At 49.0% G+C, this 17,046-nt stretch overlaps 1 protein-coding gene across 3 annotated transcripts in view; it reads right to left on the bottom strand.

The window, feature by feature from the left end:
* The window catches only part of ERG (ETS transcription factor ERG), a 215,103-nt gene that overhangs the window by 146,996 nt on the left and 51,061 nt on the right, over positions 1-17,046 (bottom strand). For all 3 annotated transcript variants that reach the window (XM_053657708.1, XM_053657707.1, XM_053657710.1), the window contains exons 2-3: positions 6,312-6,413; positions 3,776-3,863 (exon numbers count right to left, since the gene is read on the bottom strand). In XM_053657708.1, coding sequence (XP_053513683.1) covers positions 3,776-3,814 — 39 coding nt within the window. In that variant the 5' untranslated portion in view covers positions 3,815-3,863; positions 6,312-6,413. The remainder of the gene's footprint in view (positions 1-3,775; positions 3,864-6,311; positions 6,414-17,046) is intronic.

Below are 17,046 nucleotides of genomic sequence, written 5' to 3'. Positions count from 1 at the left end.
CAAAATCAACAAGTTCAAAAACCATTTCGAGCAGTGGAAAAAGTGTCTTGATAGGTGTATTGCATCAAATGGAGAGCACTTTGAAGGGGACTGAAGCTTAAACATGTAAGAATAAATATGCAATTTTTCGTAAATAAATTCCGGGTTTGGGGCATCCCCCTCATATCTGTAGGCAGGGCCCTCCAATGTTAGAAGTCCCCACTACTATGCTGTTATCAAATATCTTGCTGTTTCTAGACAATGTTATTTTTCTAATTATAAAAATAATATGCACTCATCGTAGGAATGTCAGCAAATTTGCTCTTCTCTGTTTCACTAAGTGCCACTATCCTGCAGAGGAACGGACATGCAGCTGTCAGCAGCCACAGACCTGCCCGGCTGGTCGAGATGTGCAGACCCTGCTGGAATCTGATCAAAGCCTGATTTATTAAGGAAAAATCAGGCAGTGTATCAAAGGCTTACATCATCTTCACAGCACACAGACTTTGGGGGAAAAACTCCGGTCTCTGGTCTCTGTTGAGTGTATCCTCAAAGGATAAACTTTCCAATTTCCTGTGAAGCGAAGTGACCATAAATCAGGTTTGCAAACACGTGCAAAGTGCTTACAACTCAATGGGTCTTTTGTCAGCCAGGTAAGAGCTAGGGAGTGAGACCCACCCTTCTCCAACAAATCAAGATGGAACCAGAGAATCGGTCCGGCCCCTTTCTCAGATGCAGGGATGCAGGGATGCAGGGATGCAGGGATGCAGGTCAGGGCATCCACTCCGTGTTCCTCTCAGAGTCCAGCTCATTGGCTGGATTCTCAGGCCTCCCAGTGGCCCTGCGGTTACTGCTGGCTGCTTTTTAAAACCCTTTCAAACACTTCCTTCTATGGAACACAAACAGCATTTAAGTTCAACATCTTTTAGAGTCAGAAACACGAAGTGTTACTTCCAGAGCAGCAGTGACAGAATCATGTGGGAAAGAAGTTCAGCAGTTGACTTTTTGCTGCCGTACTTTTTGGACTATAAAACTCACCCCCCACCCTGGTTTGAGAGGAAAATAGGGGTGCATCGTATAGTCCGAATGTAGCTTACTTGGCTCACTGTAAGAGGGGGCAACAGCCTATGTTATTTATGTTAAATATGTTACCACATTTTTTGCTTCCCTATTTTCCTCCTCTAAAATCTAGGTGTGTCTTATGGTCCAGTACATCTTCTAGCCCTAAAAATGCGTAAGTACTGACCCTGTAACTATCCAGTTCCTTCCAGAATATTCCTTCTTCTTCCTTCTTCCCTTCTACTGATATTACATAAGTGTGTGCTAATGACTTACATTAATACTATAACCATATATTATGCATTTGCTACAACATTTAATGTGTGTTCTGGCAGAAAAGAACTACGGTAAATTATGTAGAATAAATTCCTTTAACATAAAATGTTTCTTTCCCTGGATCAGCCTACAGACTGGAGTGTGAAGGACACAAAATCTCTGTGGCTCATCTGCAACGTTAGGTCACCTCTACAGAGAACTGAAGTCCTTTTTCAGTAGCAATAAGCCAAAGACGAAATCATCTGCTATTTATATTAATGCATCACGGGGAGCCACCATGTGCCATTTACCAGGGCCCCCCTCCCAGAAGTACAGGCTGCCTTCCTTACCCCGGAGCCGGGAACTGCTCCGCACAGAACCTCCTGCTGAACCGGTTCCCCAAATCAGGTATTTTAAGGAAATACAGAAAAGCGATCGATCTTCCTAACTTTGTGGTCAAGGACACCGACTTCAAATACCTGAAGCAGGAAGTCCAGTAACAAGTGTTTAAATTCCAGTAGGTGGAAATTGATAGATTCACCAAGGAAACAAATGTCTTTAATATAATTCTCGCTACCTCGGAGCCAACACCAGTTATTAGAAACTGCGATGCACACTGGCCAGTTCATCTTCAAAATGCACAGGAGCAATCTGAGTCCATTAAAAAAAATTCTCAGGGCTACCATTTTTCAAAATTATCCTTGGCTTATATGTATGCTAATGGATATGATAATAATAAGATAAAATCAGAACTGAAAACACAGTTCTGAAATCAAACCCAGGACAGGTCTCCTAAACACATTTCCAGAGGACATGATCCTCAGATTTGTCTAAAACCATGTGTGCTTCATGAATCCCCATTCCAAATTCTGCAATAATTTCTTGCTGACTTGGTCCTTTCCTTCTAGTTGGTTGGGAACAAAATGCCAATCAAAATGGATTTCAGTTGTCAGCCCGCCTACTCTTAACTGTAAAAGGTAATTCTTGTATCATCTTCCCCAGGACCTTTAATTTGCACCTTGTGGCTTCATGGTCAACAGAGTCCAAAAAACACAAGGACTCCCCACCCCCATCCACGTGTAGCATGAACACACTTACCAGATATGTTTCAGGTATCTCTGAAGAAAACTTACATACACAAGAGGTTTTCCACTCGAACCTCTGTAGAGGTTAACTGTCATGCCCCCCTAAAATATCACCCAGAAATCAAATTACAGTGTCCCCAGCAGGGATCCACTCCTTTCTACCCCTGCGTAAAATTCAGAATCCTCAACAGGCCTGGGATAGCCCTTATTTTTGAAATTTCACGAGCACCCACAAAACTCAAAGAATGAACTGGAGCGCTTATTACCTCCAACCCCGTGTTCCAGGACACGGATGTAAGCTGCACATGGTCCGGGTCCATGACCCTCCCAAATACGTCACTTTTGAAACATGTGAGCATGTTATATTTTGGAGGGCACTCTATATGGTCGGCCAAAAAAGGTCAATTATTCAATACCATAAACTTTCCTTTCAATGATAATCCACTTTCCATTTTTAATAAATGTTTCAGGCGAAGAACATAAATTAGCAAAGCACACTAGGCCACTCGGGGAAATGAAGACCATGGGGAACAGGAAGACCCGGCAATGCAGTGAGTGGTCTGGCCCAGTGCAGACGGCTGAACTGGCAGCACAGGTGTGGACAGCCTACCTGGATAATGCAGCTCTGGCCCCGGTTTTTTCTGTAACAGTTATTGGGTCAAGTACATTAAAACCATCGCTTCATTTTCTCCCTGTGGCTCTACCCATGTGTGCGCGTGGTATGGAAATGAATGGGCCGGCTTCCCCTGGGGACTTGCCTCACTCTCTCCCCTCCAGAGCGGCAGAAGGGCTGTCAATGAGCAGCAGGGGTGGGTGTGGCCCGACAGGCCACCACCATCTCCGAGTGCCCAGGGAAAATGACGTCCGAGCGCTGGAGACCCAAGTGGTGACCCTCTAGTCTCTTTCTAGGTGACCCCGGGCAGTGTAAAGGAGGTGGAATTCAACAGAAGTCAGGAGGATTCGGATGTGGTTTCCTACGTTCACTCAGAGCTCCACACTCTTCTTCTGCAAAGGGCCGACAGTGAACACCTTCGGCATGCAGGCCGTATGGTCTGGTAGCTACTCAACACCGCCTCTAGAGCGTGAGAGCCACCCTGGACGGAATGTACATAACTGACCGTGCCCGAGTCCCAGGGAAACTGCTGTGACACTCAATGAAATCCACACTTCCTGTAATTTATGTGTGTTGTGAAATAGTCTTCTCTTGATTTTTCCCAATCGCATTTCAAAATGTGAAAACCACATGCTCAGCTCTCAGGCTGTCGGAGACAGGCAGTGAAGTGGGCGGGGCCCACAGGCCTGGGGGGTGGCCCCATGACGGCTGATGCACAGGCAGGCACCCACGCAAACCCAGCCAGGGAGGAAGCCCGCAGCTTCCCGGCCAACAGGGACCCTACCTTGATATGAGCTGCTGGGTCCGGGACAGTCTGAATCATGTCCTTCAGCAGGCCAGCTCATTCAGCGTCCAGGCAGAACCGGAGACAGCTAGGAGACAAAAAGGGACAGCACAAACCATGATAAACAACCAGGTTTCAGTGTTTTGTTATCCTGAAGGACTGAACAAAAGCAATCAAGTGAGGTTTAAAAAACAATTCTCAGCTTGACAGGAAATGTGTCAGCCCAAAAGTGTCCCAAAAGCTGGATTCTATGGTGACCTCTCCCCTCCTCGGACCCTCCCCCAGGGCTCCAGGCCCCAGGAAAGCTTCCCACCCAGCCTTTAGGTGCCTGTAGAATTTAGCCATCAGTTGGCCCTGAAAATACCTTTTCTAAAGTATATTTTTTAGGTACCATCACTTTTTTTTAAAATCAACTGTCCTTTTTGTGTGTTTTTCTTCTTCTTCATAAATCTAGCTCATGACTCTAAGTAGTAACTAACCCCAATATAAAAAGAAACAGCTCAATTTCAGGACTACAGACACACAGCTGCCCTTGAAGTTTGCTGGTGAACACATCACAGCAGAGATATGCCCAAGATGCACTGCAGCCCCAACGACGTCTCCACTCCTCCCTCTGTGACCCTCTCTGGGGCACAGCAGCCCCTGCCAGTGTGGACGGCTGCTCACGGCTGCTCCCTGGTCTCTGCATCTGCATGTGCTGGGCCTGTCCCCCAGAAGGGCTCCCCGGGGTCCAACAAGCTCCTGGCACGCTCAGAACTTCCGGCATTGTTTTTGCTGTAGCCAATTTTCTTGATCTTGGAAAGTACGCAATTTTGTCCCTTTACATCTAAAGCAAGTCATTTTAGAGGGTAATACTTTCTTAAAAAATGCAGGAGCAGCACACTGTCTTGAGACTGAACTGGGTAGCCTTTGAAGGTAACCGGGCTCCTGGCGCAATGAGGAGAGAGAGGCTGGGTGGGGGCGAGCGGGGGGTGGGGGCGCATGGATTCTGACTCCCCCAAGGAGGCCTCTTCAGGAAAGCAGCAGACACCCCAAGGAAACGAAAAACACCCCTCTGCTCCTAGGGTCACGCAGCTCAGCCCTCCTCACACAAGACAGGCTCCCTTCTGCGCACCCCACACACACACTAGGAACTGACTGTTCTTTCCATACTGCTTATTTTTAAGAAACAAAGACTCAGGAAGGACTTCTGATCTTCTCCCTTACCTGCCTAAAGGAATTCAGATTAAAAAGAAAACTACTTAAAGGAAGGGGGCACCGCCTTAGCATCCAGATGTGGCGGATGTGGCGGACGGGGCAGCACGCAGTCTGCGCGGTAGACTCCGCTCTGTGTCTCATTACCGCTGGGTGGCCCGGCGGGAACTGGTTTATCAGCTGTTTCCTCTCTCTCCTCCACCTGTGACTCACCTGCCTCCCCTTCAGCGTCTGAGCCACTCACTCCCTGTGCTTCTCCTTCACTGACATGGCCCGTGAGCCCCAAACGCCCAGTTTGTCCTCCGGCCTACGGGTTTATGGAGCCCGTGTGTACGTATGTGATCAATGTGGTTATTTTCTCCTGCTCATCTGTTTCATGTCTGTGGGAAAAGAAGGGAAACGTTTCCCTCTCCTTGACCTCAGGCCTCTATTCTCTAGAGCCCGGGTGGGGGTCTCCCAGAACACACGTTACCCAAACCCGCCCCCCACCAAAGTCTGTGGGGCTTTGCTACAGCAGCCCAGGCAAACCAGTGGATTTACCAGTGGATGTGTGTGATGTGCTGACGAGTGAAGGTCAACAGCCCTGATGGGAAAGGGCCTCGGGAAACGCATCCAACTCACTGCACCGTTCCCCTGGACACCAACGTGACCTCTACTCGAGGGGCATCCTGGGCACCGTGCGCTGTTGTCTCATCTACTGATGGCTCCTGGCTCGATTCCGGCAAAGGACAGACTGCTGTCAGTCCGACGGCCTCAGGGAGGGAGCCAGGCCCCACCAAGAGCCCTTCCACCGGCTGCCGTGATCTTCTGAGGGCAGCCCCACAGTCCTGACATGCTAGGGGCGTGGCTGGTGCATCAAGTGCTGAACTCTCCCTCCTTATTTTTTCATAGTTAATGAACGCAGAGACTCCCTCTGTGTGTGTGTGTGTGTGTGTGTGTCTTTAAATGAGGCTTCAATGGAGCGCAGGTAAAATAACTAAAAAACAACTACAGATCCAATTCAGCCGTGTGGCAGAAATTACGAAGATCATAAAAGCCCCTTGGCCTTTGGCCCTTCTGGACAGTGTGGGGGGGGGGCAGCGGAGACAGGAGGGCTGTGTGGCCTGCAGTGCTCACAGGGCAGGACTTTAAAGGCTGCAGTGCTGGGTGCGAGGCGGCGTGTCTGGGAGAGAGAGTCGGTGGGACCAGCAGAGCCCAGCCAAGGACACCCAACGGACCAGCGAAAGGGCTTTGCAGGTGCAGACCACAAATACCGAGTATGAAAGACGCAGACTATTTACATAATCATGTATTTTTAAAATCCTAGCTAGGAAGGGTAGGATTGTCTGGCTCTCGGTTTTACCTCCAGCTGCCTTTGGCACCACCATCTTTTTTCTCTGTGAGTCATTTGTCTCGCTTTCGGTCAACACGGCTTTCCTCGGGCCTTCAAAGGTCTTGGAACAACCTAAAACAGAACGTAAATATAGTAAACCTTGGTTTTGTTTTTATCCCAAAAAATTAATACCAAGGACCAGCTAGATGTTTAGTGACAAAACCTATTCCTCACACATTATTTTCCGATACCCTTTGGAAAGGGCACAAAGTTAAAATCCTTCCCTTGGAAGCGGAGGCGGTGGGGAAGGGTGGCCACACTCCTCGGAAGCAGGCTCGGCGTCAGGAGGCAAAAATCGGGAATGAGAAAAAGGCCAGGCCCAGGCTGGCACGCTGGAGCCCACGCACACGTTTGCAAAGGAAATATTCTGAAAACGTTTTCCTTTCCTCACAGCCCCCGGCTTCAGTAATAATGGTTTTCCCAGATCATCCTTCCAGCGCTTGTCTCTGCTCGGAGCAAAGAGTAATGGGGTTTATTAAACATCTCAGAGCCTGTAATTAAACAATTGTTTTCATCCCAGCAGAGAAACAATCCTTTTAATGTGTGGATGCTGGGAGGACCCATATTTTTTTAAAGGTTAGAACCGTACCAGATGAAGAAAGAAAAAAAAAAAAGAGAAAGAAAATAAATCTTTCCTAGAATAGGCCTGACGGCGCGGCTCTAAAATCCGATCTCTTTTTTAGGAGATAGGAGAATTTCTGTGCCTATGCAACTTTCCAAGGAAAATATCCAGTCCCAAAATATTACACTTAATAGAACCCTCACAACATGACAAATTGCAAGTGACAACTATTTCAGTTGAAAATATTTTCAAATTAGAAAATGTCTTAAGCATTGCATCAAAATCAATATTTGCGATGGGCAATATTACAGTATTTATAAACGGACCCACAGCCAGCTGACCCTCCCACTCCACCTAAACGCTTTGAGCTGTGAATAGAGACATTTAATCCAAATTGCCCAACTGCTGCTGCAAAGCGTCTATTATGACAGGGAAAACACAAATTCTTGGGAACAAAATTTTAGGATACAGAACTATATATATAGCATGATTCCAGCTTTATTTTAAAAAAACGGATGGCAGACAGAAGGGAAGGCAGAAAGAGCAGGAGAAGGACCAAAGGAAGAACGTGGAGTCGCCAACAGAAACGACCTTTGTGCTTCCGAAGTGAATTACGGGGGTGTCTTATTTTTTCCTTCATAGCTTTGGCTCCTTTCCAAGTTTTAAGGCCCAAGAATACTCATCTTGATAATCAGAAGAAAGAAAACACTAAGCAATAGCCAATATATCGAAACAACCTATCAACGGGTGAATGGATAAAGAAAATATAGACAGATAAATACACAACAGAGTATTATTCAGCCATAAAAAAAAAGAATGAAATCTTACTGTTTGCAAGGACATGAATGGACCTTGAGGGCATTACGCTGATTGAATAAGTCAGACAAAGGTAAATACCCTGTGATCTCACCGAGGTATGGAATCCAAAAAAATAAAATGAAGTGAAAACCCTTACAGATGCAGAGAATGGATTGGTGGCTGCCAGAGGTGGGGTGGGGGCAGGGTGAGTGAAATGAGCAGGCCAGGGGCGGGGGTAACGGATGGCCCAGTGGCTCCAGGTAATGACAGTGTGCCTCGGATTTGAAGGCTGCCAAGAGAACAGCTATGAAGAGCTCTCAGCACAGGGAGAAATAACGCCTGTAGCTCCGTGCGGTGACGGGTGTGAAGTAGCCTTGCGGTGATTACTTAGCAGTATTCGCAATATCGAATCATCATGTAGGGCAGTAGCGACTAATACGCAACAGTCCCCCTACCCGTGGTTTTCCTTCCCAAGGTTTCAGTTACCCACGGTCAACCACAGCCCAAAATTGTTAAGTGGAAAATTCCAGAAAGAAAAAGGAATAGTTCGTGAGTTTTAAATCGCTGGCCACTCTGCGTGTAGTGGCGAACTCTCCCGCTATCCGGCTCCTGCACCCCCCACCCCGGGCTGTGAAGCGCCGCTTCGTGCAGCTGCGTGTGCGCCCCACCCCACCGACCCGCGCTCATTCCGGACCCGGGACGCCTGACTTATCAGCTCAGTTATCAGTTATCAGACCATGTTCACACAACTTTTGTGACAGTGCATTGTTATCACTGCTCTACTTCATTATTAGTTATTGTTGCTAATCACCTCCTGCACCCAACTTAGAAATGAAACTTCACCACTGGGAGCCGTGAGTAGGAAAACACACAGTGGACACAGGCTTCAGTCCCGCCTGGGCCTTCAGGCATCGGCTGGGGGTAGCCCTGGGGATGATGCTGTGTGCCAATCAGACCTCAATAAAAATAGGAGAAAAGTGTGTAATAATCCCTGTGTCCCCTACACACATTTTCCTGACAGCGACGGTGACTTGTCCTGTCCGGCCCTGGGGCAGCACTGCCCTGTACCAGTGACCATTACAGCGGGAAGGGCAAGGCCATGGCACGTTGGGTCACGCTCCGCGCGGCTGAGCCGACGCCCTGCCCCCAAACGCCTTCCCCTTTAACTCGGGGGCCAATACTGAGTCCCACTTAGCCGAGGGCTTCCCATAAACACGTGGTTTAGATGCTCCTGCATTTCCAGTTGCTGCAAAAGGAGTGAGAGTTTTCCCATCCGATGTCGTCCTACAGCATATTTTTGTGCCAAACATCTACTAGGCCAAATGAATAATCTGATATATGACTGCACTGTGGGACTGGACTTACAGACAGGGGTAAGGCCCAGAGAAGATTTTATTAAGTGTGTGCAATGGTTATTTTTAAATTAGCGTTATGGAATTAATATTTTATTGGTCCAGAGGGTATTTATCTAACAATGTAAATTATCCACAACACAGCTGAGGAGCCACAAAGGATCCGAAACGATGTCACAATGTCCAGGGGAGACACTTTGCCAGACGCAGGCTCGCCACCAGCCACATGAGGTGCCGCTGGCCTAACCAAAGAAAAAAGTCAGAATACTGTGCAAACCAGAGTCAACAACTCAGAAAAACTGAAGCATCAGAAAATTTTGGTAGGAAGCAAACTGCCTGGCCCAGCCCCAAAGCCCCTGCTTCCCCAAACAGCAGAGGTCAAAAAGCCAAGTGACCGGTGAGAGGCCCCTGCCCTGTCCCACCTGAGGGCCGCAAACCACCCACCCTGGGACTGCATGAGCCTCCATATTCTGCACTTCGAGAGGCAGAAGAATGACGTGGTCACCAGAACGTTCTCAGTGGAAGTGGCGAGACACGCCTGGAGGGCGAGCGCAATGTGCCGCAGTAGCCTCAGTGTGGCAGAAAGGCCCCGGCTCGCAGCCATGTCCAGGCGGCCCAGCAGCAGCCCGCTGAGCCCACTTGGCCTCAGTGTGCTCCTCCGCAGGCTGTGGGTGACGGACAGGTGACGCGAGTCCTGTGAGATGCTGCTGTGACAGTTCCAAGTGCACACACAGAGAGATGCAGGCATCATGATGTTCAGGGTCTGGGGACCTCCTTGTCCCCCAAACACACTGGCCAGGAGCTGCTCCCTGCACATGGTATTCCTGACCACCTGGTCGGCAACAGCGACTATTCCGCAAGTGAGGTCAACTCCTGGAAGTTGGACGAGTGGATACCTTGAAGAGCTGCCTCCGTGACAGGGACCAGCCAGGGTCTGGGATGAACAAGAGCAGCCTGTGGTAGAAGGCTCCCTTCCCACCAGGCATGGATGGAGGGGACGCCAGGGCCAGAGGGGCAGCAGCCGTCCCCAGGGTCATGGTGAACGTGGTCACAGAGGAACCAGTTTGTCCTTTTATAGCCCCTCATAGCTGGCTATAAAAGGCATAACAGACAGAACTGGCTGCCCCCTTCTGCCTTACAGAGCGAACCCCAATTTTGCTCCAGTGTGCAGCCCACCCACCCCAAGGTGCCCCAGGGAAAGCTGACCCCGCCCCAACCTCAGGGGTAAATTCTATCACCGGGCAGCCTTTCCACTTGCCACCAGTTGGTTTAGGGATCACCATGTGAAGAATCCTGGCCAATTCAACGCTGGGGAAGTGCGCGAGAGCACTTTCTGGGAAAAGTCTCTTGGCTGATTAAGAAAGGCCGTATGACATTGTCCATGTGGCACTTGGCACTGTGCCAGCCACCTCAGGTCCGTGAGAGAAGACGGTCTGAGGATGGAACCCACCTACTGTGGGTGCCCGGGAAGAGTGGAAGAAGCCCTCTGCCCGGGGTGGGGGAGAGCAGGCGCACATCTAGTATCTACGGTCAAAAGAGCCGCCTCCAGCCCTTGCCACTTGTGCCGAACTCCAACAGCCATGCTGACTGTGCTCTTCAGTCTGATGTTAAAATAAAATGGTCTGCTGGGAATCAGTCCAGCCCATAATCCTCCTACTTACAACACTGTATCTGAGACTTAGGAAACAAACAACTATCATCAAGATACGTGACCTACCTCCACCCAGACATGTACTGAGTGGAGCGTCCTGTACTCACGGGGACATCGAATCTGCCACCAATAAACAAAGGGCTTGACGGGGGGTCCACACTTTCAGTTTAACAACTGATTGGAGGCAGAACGTGGCGGGGTGGAGAGGCATGGGAGAGGCAGTGATGGCATGTAGCACCAGGGAACAGCCAGGGGCATCAGTGTGTCATGGGCACTTTGAACTCAGTAGGCGGCAGAGGGGAGGAGACACGGATGAGCAAAGTGTGAGGGTGAAAGAGTGCACTTGGAAAGGGCATGCTGTAGGGACAGTGGCCTTCATCCTCATGCCCGGACAGGGCACAGAGTGGGAGCTCAGAATTGGTAAACGACTCGTCTCCATCATTAAGGAGAGGTTTCGCTGGTACTGGACTCCGATGATCAAAACCCAAACTGTCCTTCAACTCCATTTGTTTCCTTCCTTGACCTAAACCTAACTAACTTGCCCTTCAAATCCAACCAACCATCCACCTTCCATCCACCCACCCATCACCCATCCATCCTCCATCCATCATCCATTCATCTATCCATCATCTACCCAGCCATCCATCCATCCAGCCACCCTCCATCCATCCATCCTCAATCTATCACCCATCCATCCATCTGTCCAGCTGACCAAGGATCTTCCATGTGCCAATTACTAAGCTAAGCACTAACTAGGGGTGGGCTTTGCTCATGATTTCAGAGTCGAGTGGGACAGACGGAGTTTCAAGAACTAATCATAAATACCAAGCCTACACCGCCTTGTTTGCCTGCCAGCTGCATAATAATTCCCATGAGGGAGTTATGCGGGCAGAAGACAACTGAGGACAGCACCTGCACTATTTGGGAGACTGGAGGAGAAAATGGAACAGCCCTGGACACGAGGAAAAGCAGTAAGAGAACTAGGAGAGCTAGAAAAGACCCAAGTCCTGGAAGCCAGGCAAGGACACGCGGGGAGACAGGAAGGGTTCATGGAATCTGATCTGCAGAGAGATGAACGCGCATGAGAACTGCATCCAGTAACCACACACATGGAGAACTGGTCCCGGATCTGACAAGTTGCAGCCTCTTGGTGGCCTCCAACAACGTGGCCACACAACGGCCAGAGTGAGCCAGTTTCCAAGTGTCTCAGCAGTCAGTGGCTGGGAGGATATGTGACGGTTGATGCCGGCCATTCGTGCAAGGAGTTAAGCAGCAAAGAGAGGGGAGGGGAGTGTAGGTCAAGGAAAAAGCGCTGGTGCGTTCGCCCGCCCACCGTCTGTTGTTTGCCTACTGCTCTCAGAAAGTGCGAGCAGCTAGGGATGCCACAGGGCACGCCCTGCCCTCCGACAGTTTGCAGTCCAGCTAGAACGAGGCTTGCCTTACTTGTTTGGCTTGTTTGTTTGTCAAAGACAGGGAAAGCAGGTGTGTTTACAGGCAGGCTAGAGGGCACTGGCAGAGGGGTAGACTTACAGATTCTAGAGACAGAGGAAGCAGGACAGTCCCGTCTGGAAGAGACGGAGGAAAGGCAAGGCATGACAGCCCATCGGCGGGGTCAGCGCTGGCACGTGGGTGGGACCCCAGTGCCACAAGCAGAAGAGGTGTGCCCGATGCATGTTCGACAACCAGCTCTCCGCAGCCAAACGGACTGGAAGCATCCGGCGATTTCTGCGGGGTCACAATTCCCATCGTGGCCAATTTCCAGGAACCAACTGCAGTCCCTGGAGGCACAACTGGACGGAGGTGCTCTGAGGGGGCCCGGGACGTCGCTGAGGGAAGGCGTGAAGGCAGAGGACCGGGAAGACCGGCCGCGACAGCTGCTCTCCTGGTAGCTGAGTCCCTGTGACGAGTCCCTTCTGGGAAAGGCAAGAACTAGGAGAGAGGGGAGGCCCGGCAGCCCTTAAATCGCTTCCACACAAGCTGTCCGCTCCCTGAACCCGGTCGGTAGCCCAGAACGGGAGTTGTTTATCGTTATCTCCCCTCAATCTGACATCGGCAGTGTGCACGCAGGTATGTTTCCACTTGTAAATCACCGCGCCGCCGTCTCCGCTGTAACTCAGAAAACTCCGTGAGGCAATTCTTGGAATCTTATAGAATTTCCCAGAGGGTCTGGTTTTGCTCTCCATCATAGAGAGCTGCTGCGAAAACAAACAAGAGCAGTGTTGCTGGAAGAAAACGGCAAGCGTCTCCGTGAATCATGTCTGAGCCACCGGACGGCTGGGCCGGGGGGCTTCCTGTCGGTTTTGTTTGTTGTTGTTTGCTTGCATTTCTTTTTTTAAATTAAATTCATTGGGGTGACATGGGTTACTAAGATTACGGAGGTTTCAGAGTGCACGTTTCTATGATACATCATCTGTGTGTGGCATTGTGCGCCCACCTCCCAAGGTCGAATCACCTTCCCAAGGTCGAATCATCTTCTGTCACCACATATTTGACCACCTTTGCCCTTTACCACCCCTCCCCTCCCTCCCCTCCAGTAGCCGCCATACTGTTGTCTGTGTCTCTGTGTTTTTGTTTGTTTTGCTTGTGTGTTCATTTATTACTTTCAGTTGTATGTCCCACGTGAGTGAAGTCATATGGTTCCTGGACTTTTTCTGACTTATTTTGCTTAGCAAGATATTCTCAAGGTCCACTGCACAGCAAAGAAGCCACCGCCGACAGGAAAAGGCAGCCCGCCCAATGGGAGAAGATGCTGGCGAACAGCAGCTCTGATGAGGGGTGACGACTGAAAACATAAAAGAAGCCACACACCTCAATACCAAACAAAGAAACCTCTGCCCATTTTAAAACAATTTTAAATAACTTTAAAAACGAGCAGAGGACCTGGACAGACACCTCTCCCAAGAAGACATACAAATGGCCATCAGATACATGAAAAGAGGCTCAACTTCATTAGCTATTAGGGAAACACAAGTCAAAACTATAATGCAGTACTGCCCTGGTTGGTGTGGCTCACTGGATTGAGTGCCAGCCTGCAAATCCAAAGGGTTGCTGGTTCGATTCCCAGTCAGGGCACGTGCCTGGGTTGCAGGCCAGGTCCCCAGTAGGGGGCATGCAAGAGGCAACCACACACTGATGTTTCTCTCCCTTTTGTCACTCCTTTTCCCCTCTCTAAAAATAAATAAAGAAAATCTTTTTTTTAAAGAGCTTTAAAAAAAATGACAATGAGATACAATTTCATCTTGTTTTTGAGGGTCAATCTTTCTTTCAACACACTAAGTCAACCTCCATCCACGCTGCTTCTTCCTATTCCTTTTCGCCTACACAAGTGCAGACATCCATTCACCTCCTCTAGGCACCAGCTAAGGAAGGCCACGATGCTGGCGGGGGACCGTCGCCCTGGGTCACTCTCCCACCCCAGGGCTAGGTCTGCAGGTAAGAGCACCTGGGCTCAGCTCGGAGTGCGAGGCGGGGCCCTGCTTCCACCTGAACGGACCACACAGCAGCCACGGGCCCATGGCCCCTCCGCCGGGCCCACGGCCGGCCTGGCGGTCCCAGCAGAAACGAGACATCTGAAGGAAAACAGGCTACAGTTGAAAGGCAGGTGACATCAAGGAAGGGAAAAACAACTGTAAACACCCTTTTACACTGAGCCTTCTGTTCAAAGAAAACACATCGACCAGAGGGTTTTTTCTCCCCTAAGTCGAACTGGAAAAACATAAATATTTAGTCACTTCGTAACAGCAGACAGCTGACAAGCAGGCCGCAGGTTAAAGGGACATTGTGTATTTCTAAGAACGCTTACCAAATAAATATCTCATTTTGCCATGTATGATGCACACCCGTGGTTTTGTCCCAAACTTTCAGGAAAAATATCCTTTATTTTAATTTTTTAATTCAATGACTTATTTACTTATAATTAGGTACTTGTTTTTGATATTATTTTACATACAGATATCATTACTGCTTTCTAGAGTTATACTTTTAATGCCTAAGCATAAATAAAAGAATTAAAAAACATTTATATAGATATGGAATTAGTACTGCTCATGTATAATATGCATCCTTATTTTTCCCTCAAAAATTTGGGCAAAAAAGCGTGCTTTATACACAGCAAAATATGGTATATTTTTAAAAACAGAATACTGAAGTCTGTTACAGAAGCAAATTTGACATTCCTATCAACTCTGCCTAGATATAACCACAAGAGCAAATCCACAAGACAGCAAATATATCAATAATCATCTTTGCGGACAATGAGGTCCGTTTCATACTTCTAAATTAACAACCCCAGCCAGGAAAAAAATTCAACATTGTTATTAAGACATCATTACTTTTGAGGTTGTCAATTAAAATCACTGATTGTCAGTTAAGCTCATTGTTATCGTATTAATACCTTAATATCTTAAATAAGAAGCGTGAAATTCCTGAGTGGCAAGACGATCTGCAACATGACGAAAATGACAACCTACGTTGATGGCAAGACCACCTGTGGGGGCTCGATGGCCACAGATCATCATTTTTAGGAGAAATTCCTTCTTTTGACATCACTCTGATGTTTGTAGGAGGCAGATGTCTTTATTTTTCTAATAGAGTGTGCAGAGGCAGCTGGGGAGAGTTAGAAGCTTTCCTAAGGGGGAAAAAAATCTACCAGCGTAAAGGCAGAAAGGAAAAAATACTTGGACTCTCTAATAATGCAGATAAATTTCAACATTATCTGCCATTAATGCTGTTGTTTTAAAAAACACAAAATAAATTATAGAATACCAACAAGGAAAGGTTTCCCTATGCTCTGTGAGGGTGAGAAATATCAAAGAACCTTGAACTCGTCAGGAGGGTTGTTCTCTACTCACCATCTTTCCATTTCCGCGGACTTTTGACTAGTGTCGGAGACCTGCGTAGGGTGCACCTCATGGTGGCGGGACACACGACATGAAGACCCTGTCATGCTCCTCTGTACTGTCAATAAAAGTCACGATCCCCGCCACAGCAGCCCTTTGCTGATACTTAGGACGTGAGGGTTAGTGCATGCCTCTGGCTGTACAGCTCTGCATTCTGTCTGTCTAGCATTTTCCATGAACCCCATCTTCAGTTAGTATTAACTGATGGCTCCCTGCAAAGAGCTGTGCCCAGGGGCGACGAACAATGAAGAAGTTCAAGTGTGTGGCTCTCGCTCCCAAAGAGCCTTCAGGTCTTGCAGGGAAGTAAACCTGTGGCCTGGGGTTTTATGATCTAGAATTAGGGACACATAGCAGCTCCAACATGAGGCACTGGGTTAGTTCAGGGGACAGGAAAAGGCAGCTCTGGCTCACGTAAAAAGTAGGAAGAACATATGTGCCCATTGGAGAGGAAGCAGAACGGTGAGCATCACAACAGGCAGGGGAGTCGTGGCTGCAGAAAAGGTGCCTACGGACAAGCCCAGGGCTGCCTGCTCTGCATGGCAGGCTCACACCAATGACACAGCAGGGTGAGACCCCGTCTATGTCGGCGTGGCCACCTCCTTGGGGGGAGCCTCTGTTTATTCCATGAACCATGATGTCCTCTGGGGCAGCAAACGTCACACACTGGTCTGGCAGCAGAGAAGACAACCAGGAGGTGAGATCCCCCGGGCCCTTCCATATGTCCTTCCCACTGGGGGCCTCTCTGGAGGTCCGGGGTTCTCCGCAGTGAAAACCCACGGAAAGGTGCATGAAGCCGTTTATGGAGAAGTTACAAGTTTGGGGGCATAACTTGTGAATTTTAAAGACTTTGTCCCCTGGAGTCACATTAGTAATTACCTGTTAGAAGTCACTTAAAGGGGAGGGTCTCCAATGAGTGTGAATCATGTACCCGGGGTGGTGAAGACAGGGCACTAGTCTAGGTATTGCCGTCATGGTACTCTCAGAGGTGTGGCTGACACCTGCCACCAGTTAACCTTAAGGGAAGCAGATTACCCTCCCCGACAGAGCGGGGTCTCACCGAATCACTTGAAGAATTTAACAGGAAAAAAAACCAGACTGCTGTGGGGAGAACAAATCCTGCCTCTAGACTGAGATGCAGAGACCCCGTCTGAGGCCCAGACCGCCCGACTGCCCCTTGAACTTCAGAATCGAGACTGCAGCAGCACTTCCTGCCTGAGGGTCCAACCCACTGGCCGGCCCCCAACAATTATGTGGACCAAACTCTTAAAATAAAACTCATTGAAACGGACACAGATTTGAGTGACCGGATCAGAGACGGAGACATGGAGGCGAGATGGAGGGGAGGGTGGACGTCTACACACACATGCCAAATCCTCCTGCTGCACCTGATTCCCTGGACAACCTGACTGGGCCCCTGCCCTGATTAGCCACCGGCAGCCCCAGG

Source organism: Artibeus jamaicensis, unplaced genomic scaffold (assembly GCF_021234435.1).
Source record: "Artibeus jamaicensis isolate MK-2021 breed Jamaican fruit bat unplaced genomic scaffold, CSHL_Jam_final scaffold_474, whole genome shotgun sequence".
In the NCBI taxonomy this organism is placed as follows: domain Eukaryota; kingdom Metazoa; phylum Chordata; class Mammalia; order Chiroptera; family Phyllostomidae; genus Artibeus; species Artibeus jamaicensis.
Note: the sequence above shows the minus strand (reverse complement) of the source record. Positions and strands in the feature narration are given on the sequence as shown.